The sequence below is a fragment of the Lissotriton vulgaris genome, chromosome 5 (genome assembly GCF_964263255.1).
Source record: "Lissotriton vulgaris chromosome 5, aLisVul1.2, whole genome shotgun sequence".
Lineage (NCBI taxonomy): Eukaryota > Metazoa > Chordata > Amphibia > Caudata > Salamandridae > Lissotriton > Lissotriton vulgaris.
In genome coordinates this window covers 708684253-708695783 of record NC_141693.1, presented here as the reverse complement: position 1 = coordinate 708695783, position 11531 = coordinate 708684253, and the positions used below count along the sequence as shown (strand labels likewise).

At 35.0% G+C, this 11531-nt stretch overlaps 1 protein-coding gene across 1 annotated transcript; it reads left to right on the top strand.

Annotated features, from left to right (window-relative positions):
* The first annotated feature begins 9513 nt into the window (after positions 1 to 9513).
* On the top strand, positions 9514 to 11079 carry LOC147711422 (uncharacterized). The gene is made up of 3 exons (XM_086920168.1): positions 9514 to 9648; positions 10157 to 10372; positions 10792 to 11079. Exons 1-3 carry the CDS (start codon positions 9514 to 9516, stop codon positions 11077 to 11079), a joined length of 639 nt encoding a protein of 212 aa, XP_086776294.1.
* The last annotated feature ends 452 nt before the right edge of the window (positions 11080 to 11531 follow it).

Below are 11531 nucleotides of genomic sequence, written 5' to 3'. Positions count from 1 at the left end.
TTCACACAGTATTCCGGGCTTAGTTATCTGCTCCCTCGTAAGGCACACACACATCACACCACTTCGCCACATCTCCCTAACGCTTTTGGCTGCAAAGAAACGCTTTTGGAGCGAATGATATTTGGGTACTAGAGCCTCCCTCTAGCTGTCTGTGTGCTACACATCACAGAACACGTACACAAGATCTCAACACACAATCGTCACATGCTTGCACACACTCTCGTTCCTACTCCGCTGCCTACTCATTTTGTACAGGCAGCTCACACCACTTCGCCACATCTTACAAACAATTTATCATGCTAAAAAACATTTGTCCCATGCATGCACAGCCCATCCTTCCTACTCCGCTCTTCCCTCGTTTTTAACATAAAGCTCACACCACTTTGCAACATTTAAATAACGCTTTTGGCTGGGAACAAATTTTGTTTCAACAGGCGGCTTTAATACTATTGACTTCCTCTAGCTGTATGTGTTGTTGACTACCACACCCTTCGTCCCTACCTTTTATTCACACAGTATCTTGAGCCTATTCCACTTCTCCCTCCTAAGGCACACGCAGATCACACCACTTCGCCACATCTCTAAAACGATGTTGCATCTACATTAAAAATATTTTGCAACAAATACACAACTTTGCCACACATCACACTACACCTACACTACATCTCAACACACATTCGTCACATGCATGCACACACTCGTGATCCTACTCTGCTGCTCACTCATTTTGTACAGGCAGCTCACACCACTTCGCCACATCTTCAAAACGATTTATCGTGCAAAATAACAGCTAATATTACAGGGCATTTAAAACACATTTGTCCCATGCCTGCACAGCCCATCCTTCCTACTCCGCTCTTCCCTCCTTTTTAACGTAGAGCTCACACCACTTTGCAACATTTAACTAACGCTTTTGCCTGGAAACAAAACATTTTTAAACATGCGGGTTTAATACTATAGACTTCCTACAGTTGTACGTGTTATTGACTAGCACACCCTTCGTCCCTACCTTTTATCCACACAGTATATTGAGCCTATTCCGCTGCTCCCTCCTAAGGCACACACAGATCGTGACATCACTTCGCCACATCTCTAAAACGCAGTTGCAGCCAACTTAATATTACTTTTTAAAAAATACACAACTTAGGCAAACACAGCACAGGTCCCATAACTGCACAGACTCTCGTTCAAAGTCAGCTCCTCCCTCCTTTTGCATAGGCAGCTCACACAACTTATCCACATCTCACACTATGCAAGTGCTATTTACACACAATTGTCCCCTCCCTGCACAGCCTTTCGTTGCTACTCCACTGCTCCATCCTTTGCCACACAAATCTTACAACACTTTGCCACATCTCAGTAACGATTTTGAAATTAAAATAACTGTTATTTTTCACGTGCTATGTTCCCACTATAACCATCCTCATGCTAACTGTGTTGTTCACTCCCATACACTTTGCTCTACTTCCTTACAACAGTTCACTCCCACATTTAGCATGCATCATGCTATGCCTCGCTTCCTACTACCAACGTTAAATACTGTCACAGTTTAATTTGGGGGGGCATGCTCATACTGACAATGTAATACAAAAAAAAGAGTTGGGATATTGACTTTCACACTGATCATCTCTCTCGCATGCTACATCTCACCCACTTCCCTGCTCACTATCCTCCCTCACAACTTTCCTTTGTCTGAATGATGTGTTTTTAAAAATCCATTCAAAAAAAACTTTCTCCAAAAATTTATCCCACTTACTTTAACTGGCTCTCTCACTTTCATGCTTCCGATCTTTCTCTTCCTACTTCTCAGGCTTCTTCTCTCTCACCCTCATTTTAGACAAAATAAATTCGATATATCTCACTTGATTCTTTCTCTCTCTACTTCACGCACTCTACTCATTATGCAGGGCAACAAGAATACACTCTACACATCACACACTTTCTCACTACAAAGTTGGTCATAAAACCAAAAACTGTCACACACACACAATCTATTATCATGCCCTCTGTCACACTCTGAGACATAAGTATACAACATTTCTAAGCTACTATTGCATTCCCTGTTTTGTTTTTGGATTTAAAGTGTTATTTAATGTTAAGCATATTCTAACAATTAGCGTTACTCTCATTTCAGATTATTCTAGGGAGGTACAATCACCCACAAATCAAGGTAAATAATATTATTGTTTTTTAAAAAAAAAATCAATAGTCATTTTAAAACTACTTAGCCTTACTTAAGTGAATAGACTTTAGAGTAATAAAGTACAGGGAGTAAAAAATAACATGCATAGATGCTTAAAAGCCAGTTACCATCAAGGTAATACAAGATTTAATAGTCAATCAAAAGGGAAGCAATGCTTACCAAATAGTACTTTTGCTATTTTGCACAATGTATGCAAACCAGTGAATACATGGAACTCCAACGATCTAAATTATATAATGGACCTTGGAGATGCTTTATATCTACAAATGCATTCTATTAACAAAGAAACACTTATGCATCCTGATGATTTGCCAAAATATTTAGAGCACAATAATATTTTTAATTCACTTACGCTACACAACCCTTACTATGGTAATGTCCTTAAACATTTTGATAAAGACTATCCAGATATTAGCACTGCATTACATTTAGGTATTTCTAAGTAATGTGGGGTACTACTTTGTATGAGTGTATATGTAATTTCTATTTTCAGAAATATGCAAACATACTATGTATTTGATTCACATAGCAGGGACAATGAAAGCATGCCTCATTCAAATGGAACATGTGTAACTCTAGAAATAAAAACTTTTGAAGGACTTTTGGAATATGTTGTAAATCTAGCAAAAAATTTTAGAAATCCGTCTCAGGATTGCATACCATTTGAATTAACACCAATAGATATAAAACATTTTTTGAAACAAACATTCCAATGAGCACTTAGAGTGCACAAGAAAAATAGTCATTTAACTCCAGTTACTGAAATCTTTGTACATACTACTCAAGTGACTGTCAATTGTATTTTTGAAGGAAATGTAGTTTCTTCGGACGCTTTAGGTATTCAAAGTAAGGGGACTAATAGCAATACTAGTAAGGAAAGTCATTTGCCAGAAACAAGCATTTCTATTCTGGGGACAAATAAACAGTCTCAAATCAACCCAGATAACTTGAGCCCTTCAGAACCTAGTGTGAAAAAAGGAAAAATACTAATGTTGCACTAGGAACCCTTGACAATCTTGGAAATAAAGGTGTTGAAGAAAACAGACCAACTGTAAGTTTACCGCTGGTACAAAGACGCAAAGCAACTAAAGCAACTTTAGTTTCTTCGGACGCTTTAGGGACTCAAAGTAAGGGGACTAATAGCAATACTAGACTCACTTGATAGTGGAGGATCTTTTATCGCTTGACCATTCAATGCGTGTACCCTGGCTTAAATATTTGAAGTCACAATTTGCGAAACTTGGCCGACTGAACCTGTTTGATAATCCGGGGGATATAGTTAAGGGTGACGTTGTTGCAATTAAGAGAGCTTATTACCTGAACCGTAACGCTGCAAGAGATGAAGTAGAGCTTCTGAAACCTAATGTTAGAATGTATATCATGTTGAGAACTTGTAATTCAATGGAATTGTATCTAACATGCTCCTTCACCACCCATGAGAAATTTTTGCTGACCCGCTTCAGGTTTAACATCTTTCATCAGCTTCTAATTAGACCCAAGTCGGACATTTTTAAGAAACCAGCAGCTCCCTGTGGCTGCGACGGGAAGTCTCCACAGGACATGCTGCATTTTATATTTTTATGTAAATTTTATGAATATCCACGAAAGCGGTACCTAGTTACTCTTTTAAAGAAATTAAATTTTAACCAAATCAGACCCGCCCTTATGTACTTACAGTTGCTGCATTCGGACAGTGTCCTCCAGGTGCTAGAATTCTTAAAAATGACTATGAGACTAAGAAATTGTTTGGATGAGTAATGTGCATTAATTGTAGTTTATGGCACTATTGCACTTTATTTCGTATATTCTGTATATGGACTTTACTTGTATCTCTTATTCTAATTCTGTCAATGCACTCCCTTTTTTAGGATATATTTGTGTTGTGTGTAATTTAAGATTGACTTTGTGAGTATTGTGATGTTTTTATTATGAATTGTTTAAATTGTGTGTACTTTTATGGATTGCAATATATCCGAAATAAAGTCAATTTGATTTGATTTGAGCAATACTAGTAAGGAAAGTCATTTGCCAGGAGCAAGTAGTTCTATTCTGGGGACAAATAAACACTCTCAAATCAACTTAGATAACTTGAGCCTTTCAGAACCTAGTGTGAAAAAAAGGAAAAATACTAATGTTGCACTAGGAGCCCTTGACAATCTTGGAAATAAAGGTGTTGAAGAAAACAGACCAACTGTAAGTTTAACGCTGGTACAAAAACGCAAAGAAAATAAACAAATCCATTTAATTATTAATAAATTCCATCGTGAAATATTGCATGGGCCAGAGTATGCTTGTACTATTTGCAACCAGTTGTGGCATAAACAAACAATAAAAAGTACTCGCACGGTTTGTGAAACAGAAATGTTTAAAAGGTGTGACATTAGTAGCAAGAAAACAAATTCAATTTGTATGACTTGCTATGCTTACATCTGAAAAGATAAAATACCACCATGTTCAGTTCTAAATGGCATGGCGTTTCCAAATGTACCAATTGAATTAGAATTATACGATTTAGAAGAAAGATTAGTTTCTCCTAGGACACCTTTTTTACAAATTCGTAGTTTACCACGTGGATTTCAAAAATCATTATCAGGTGCTGTAGTTAATGTACCTGCAGATGTAATGACAACAGTTACCATTTTACCAAGGCAAATTAATGATGCCATGACCATCCCAGTAAAATTAAAAAGAAAATTAATGTATAAATCACACACACATTATGAAAATATTAGACCAAACACCGTTAAAAAGGCAGCTACATGGCTAGCAACCAATAGTGTCATGTTTAATGAATATGGTGTGACAATTAACCCTGACTGGCAGTATATACCTCCAGAAATCTACAATGTAACTGATACTTCAGAGACAAGCTATTCTTCAGATACTTCTGACAACATGGAAGCAGGGAATTTAGATACTATGTTAACTAATGAAACTATTACCAGTAATAGGGTAAATGTATTAAGTTTAGCTCCAGCTGAATATAATACACCAAGAGGTTTATATGAGGATAAAGATTCTGAATTTTTGGCTTTCCCTACAATTTATTGTGGGGAACGAAGGCCAAACAATAAGGAAAGACATATACCGGTACATTATAGTACTATTTGTCAATGGGAATTAAGAAGTCATGAAGGAAGAGTAGCAAAAAGTATGACTAATGTTTTCTTTAAACTTAAAAAATTACATATTAAGCAAATTCAAGGGAAAATTAATATTTCTATATGGAAAAATTATACAGATGGTAAAACTATTACTGCTAAAGACATAAAATATAATATTGAAAATTTGTTCCAGTTTAATGAAGGTTATAAAGTTTTGAAAACTATACGCAGTTCACCTCCATATTGGGAAAGTTGTAAAAGAGACCTTTTTGCTATGATAAGACAACTTGGAATACCAACCTTTTTTTAACTTTATCTGCTGCTGAAACAAAATGGCACCATTTAATAAATATACTATTGAGAGTTAAAAACTTAAATGAATGCACAGAAGAGGAATTCAATAACATGTCTTGGGAAACAAAATGTAGATTAATACAAGAAGATCCTATTACATGTGCTAGACAGTTTGACTATCAAGTGAGGAAATTGTTTAATTGTGTCTTGATGAACGGGACAAATCCAATTGGGGAAATAGTAGACTATTTTTACTGAGTCGAATTCCAACAGAGAGGTTCTCCACATATACATGCATTACAATGGGTAAAAAATGCCCCCTCTATGGTGTGTCACCATTGGAGGATGTCAATGTTTTTATTGAGCAATATATTCAATGTAATAAGTCAGATGACACTGTTTTACAGCCTTTAATAAATTTACAAAGGCATGGGCACACAAAAAATTGCCGTCGAAAAGATAAAAGAACATGTAAATATCAATACCCCAAATATCCTATGTCAAATACTCTCATATTAGAGCCATTGACACTTGAAGGGACAGATAGGCAATGGAAAGATAATCTAAAACGTATCCATGAAGCAATGAATACTGCAACTTTTAGCACACTTTCTTTTGATGAATTTTTAGGGGTTATTAAGATGGATAATAAAGAATATATAACTTCTATACAAACCAGTTTAGAAAAGCCTACAATTTTTTTTATAAAGAACACCAGATGAATGCTTCATTAATAACTACAATAGTACAACTTTGAAAGCTTGGCGAGCAAACATAGACTTGCAGTTTATACTAGATGCTTATGCTTGTGCGGTCTATATTATTTCATATATCAGCAAATCGCAAAGAGGAATTAGCAAACTTATTGCACAAGCTGCTAAAGAAGTGAAAAACAATAGTAATGTAAAAGACCAACTTAAACACATAGGGAACAAATTACTCAACTGCACAGAAATTAGTGCTCAAGAAGAAGCATATCTCATTCTTCAGATCCCATTACGGAAAAGTTCACGGGCATTTGTATTTATTAATACTAGCCGTCCAGAAAAAAGAACTTATTCAATGCGAGATATGGAAACTATTAATTCGTTGCCAGAAAATTCAACTGACGTTCAATGTGAAAATATTATTGCTAAGTACTGCAAGAGGCCCAAAAAATTAGAAATGTGTACTTTAGCTGATTATGCTTCCAATTTTAACTCTGCCAGCAAAAAAAATATACCAGAGAAATAAATGATTCTGAAGATTTACTTGCTGAAAGAAACTTTTACAGCTCAGATGAGGAAGAAATAGAAATAGAATGTACTGATGAGGATGTAGGAATGCAGAATATAAATAGCAAGTATGCTTTAAGTAAGCGCAAACGGAGAAAAATGATACGCTATTGCAGATTTAACAAAGACAAGGAGCCTGAAGAATATTATAGAGAACTATTAATGTTGCACTATCCATGGAGAGAAGAACATAAAATTATCGTAAACAATGACACTTACTATAAAAGGTATCTACAAGTTAAAAATGTTGTTGATTCACAAGTTAAAATCTATAACCATAATCACGGGGAGGTTAGGAACATTATGAATCAAGAGTGTAATGAAAATATAATATCCCCTCCTCTATCACCTCTATTAATACCAACAGTAAATGTATGTGATGAAGGGAACAATAAAGAAAATTAAAGTCTATATGATTTGTCATTAGATTTAGGAATTAGAACAATAACTGAAGAACCAAGCTTAACTAACTCCATTCTACCTGATGATAAATACCAAAATATAATGCACAACTTAACTGGTCAACAACTCAATTTTGTTTACCATCACTTGTATTTGTTAAAAACTAAAAGTACTCCATGCTATACTTTCTGCACTGGAGGGGCTGGTGTTGGTAAAAGCTTTCTAATAACTGCACTACATCAAACATTACTACACTACTATAATACAAAGGCAGGTGAAAATCCAGATAATATACATGTCTTACTTACTGCTTCAACAGGCAAAACAGCACATAATATTCATGGGCAAACATTGCATAGTACTTTCAAAATACCTGTCTCACAAAGTTTAAATTATAAACCACTAAGTCATGAAAATAGAACTTCTCTGCAAATGCAAATGATGCATGTTAAAGTTCTTATTATAGATGAAATTTCAATGGTGGGTCAAAATATGTTTAATTTTATACATAACAGACTACAAGAAATAAAATCGTCAAATGGACCATTTGGAGGAATTTCAATTATAGCTATTGGTGACTTTTACCAATTGAAACCTGTTTGTGACAGATACATTTTTCAGGAGTCTACTAATTTGTATGGCCCTTTAAGTATTAACTTATGGAAAGAACATTTTAAACTATTTGCCTAAGGATCCAACCAAAACTATCGGACTTGCACATACATTACACATTGCTTTACAGCTCCGTTATGATTTAACTTGCAATGTGGATGTAAATGATGGTTTAACTAATGGCGCAACTGGTATAGTACAATTTGTTGAAATTATAAACAATACACCATTTATTGTTTGGGTATCATTTGACAATATTAGTGTTGGGCAAAAAGCAAGGCAAGAATATAAGCATTTATATCATGCACAAATAGAAAAGTCATGGACACCAATACATGCTATAGCTAGACATTTCCAATACACAAAGAAATTTATTACTGTTATACGCAAACAATTTCCTTTACGACAATCATCAGCACGTACTATACATCGCACACAAGGGGACACTATAGAACCACTTTATATACACTTTAATAACAGCAAAATTCATCATTTACATTATGTTGCTATCAGCAGAGCAAAATGTATACAGAACTTATACATTCAAAATTTTGATGAAACTAAAATTATAGTACACCCAAAAGTTAATGAGGAAATGGAAAGATTAAGGACCGAAATGCAACTTGAAATAACTATCCCACAATTAGATACATACACGGCACATTTCAATATTATAACACACAATATACAATCACTTCAGAAACATTTCACATCAATGATAGCTGATAGTAACATGATGCAAGCAGACATTATTTGCTTAACTGAGATCAACACGACAAGGAAGTCAACTGGAAATGATTTTACTGTAGAACAATATGATCATATTATATTTGATAAATTTCATACATACAACACTAACCATGGGATGATACTGTACTACAAGAAAGATCTTTGTATATTACCTATTTATGAAACACACCAAGGGATAGACATTTTACATTTTACATTACAGATTAATAGCACAGATTACCTTATTATTATAGTCTACAAACCACCACATAAACTTATTACTGACCTTTTGGAATTCATTACCATTATCACTAATTTTTACCCAGAACACAAATTCATCATTATGGGAGATTTCAATGTGGATGTCTCTCAAAGCAATTCAAAAACTAACAAACTAATTGGGTTCTTTGAGACAAAGTTGCAATGTACACAACTTATAGACACTTACACAACAGACTACCAATCTATCTTAGATCATATATATACGAATTACATACTTCAAAATTATGGTACATTAGAATGCTATTACAGTGATCATAAAGCACTATGGATTTGTATTTAACATTGTTTGTAACATATATTTCTATTTCAGATGTTGACTATTGAAGAAATCTCTAACATTACCACCAATGACAACAAACCTTATGAAATACCCATCAGAGTTAATGTGATCAAGTGCTCAAGTAAAACACATTACAAGAACGCCAAACAAGAAAATAAAGTTCTATTTCATTTGGCTCTAGCTGATAAAACTGGAACAGTTAAAGCAACGTGCTACCAAGAAAGTTTATATCAGCAGACACAAAACAACTGTGGGCTACTAATATGCAATTTTATAATTAAAAACAACACAATTCTTATTACAAAGCAAAGCAAAGTTACAACATTTTCTGCAATGCCTCTAAATCAATCGCTAATTCAAGAAGCTGAAAACATTTTGCAGCCTCCTACACCATCTGCTTCTCCAATTAAAGAAATAAAGCGTGCAACTGTGAGAAGTCTTATGACAGTGTGTGGGACCATTTCAGAAGTAAGTAGAGGTGTTTTGTACTGTGTGTCTCGCTGCTTGGGTTCTCAGTTAGTGTGTGTGGTGTTGTCTGTGCCATTGTCAATATTTATTTTGCCTTGGTCAGTGTGCTTGTGTGTGTGTGTGTGTACTATTTGGTGCTTAGATGTTATTTATTTTTGAGTGGTGCAGTTGTGTGTGTGGTCTCTGTAACACATTAGATCTGCTGTTATGTTTGTGAGGCTTTCTATCAATCATAAATGATCTGTACAGCAGCCAAATATTAACAATTAACACTGTGTGTAAATAGGTGTGAAAAATCTACACAGCATTTATAAATGTTAATTTGTTAGGTCTTTAAAGATGAGCACCGTACTCAGACATCAAAGTTCCTTTTTTTTAACATGCTTGGGAAAAACTACGTTAATTTGAAAAGAGCAATAACCCTTAATCACTATGTCTTCAATGCTTGACCAATTATTAAGTCTGACTTCAGTGCTTTTGAAATTTAAAAACAAATATTTTTTTTTAGGAAGAGGAAAGTAAACAAGTGCTCATCAATGGACAAAATACAGCGATAAAATGTATTACCTTAAAAGATTCCACTGATGATATCAAAGTCACATTATGGAGGGAAGCTACTCTATTCTCTATAAACATTGGAGAATATGTGATGTTAACTCATGTCACAGTACATGAATTTAATGGACAGAAGATATTAAACACGACAAGGCACAGCAAAATAAAAGTAAGGAACACACGCTCTCTCACACACCCACTTACTCTATCACTATCACACACACACTCTCTCTCTTTCAAGAACACACTCTTTAACTATCCAACATACTATCTCTCTCCCACACACTATCTCTCTACAACACTCTCTCGCACAAATTATCTATCTACAACACTCTCTCTCTACAAGACTCTCTCTCTACAAGACTCTCTCTCTACAAGACTCTCTCTACAAGACTCTCTCTCTACAACACTCTCTCTCTAAAACACTCTCTCTCCACAACACTCTCTCTCTACAACACTCTCTCTCTACAACAGCCTCTCTCTACAACATCCTCTCTCTACAACAGCCTCTATATACAACACTCTCTCTGACACACACTGTAACCTTTAGGGGAAAAAAAATAACTATGTCTTTTTTTACTACAACAGGTAACAACGCCACCACAAGAAACAATTGACGTGGAAATATATCGAGTGGAAAGCACAAACGGAGATTGGAGCACTATAACAACAAAAATAACCAACACCGATATTTACCAATCAATGGACGTACAAAATCAAACACTTATACAGTGGTTTATGTTGGACGAAGAGGTGGACGACATTGGCGAAGCACTAATTCATTATTTGCCTCAAATATGTGAAGTTATATTTTGTAATGGCAAAATTACTAAAATTGTTAAAGAAAAATCTGAGGGAGATTTAAGTTTAGAATGAACAATCCTAAAAAGAAAATGTACAAAGTTCAAGAAATAAATATTGTTTTGTGTTTCTAAAGAATAAATATACTAATTTCAACATATCCACTTGCATGGTCATTTTCGTTGGGGGTGGGTATATTTTTTAGAAAAAAATAAAAATGTACCACAACATCATACATAACAATAGCAGTTGCAGCTACATTTCACAAAGGACACAAACAAAACACTAACTATACAATAGTTGTCTGACATCACTACATGTTTCAACGTGGCACCTACAATAACAGGTATAAAAGCATGCTTTGTTGCTGTTCAGTAGTGCTGTAGTGTTGATGAATGAGGCTGTTGTGGTGCTAAGTACGGCTGTGATGGTGCAGAGTGATGCTGTGTTGGTGCTCAGTGGTACTGTGGGGGTGCAGAGTGATAATGTGGTGTTGCTGCGTGGTGCATTGGTGGGGCTCAGTGATG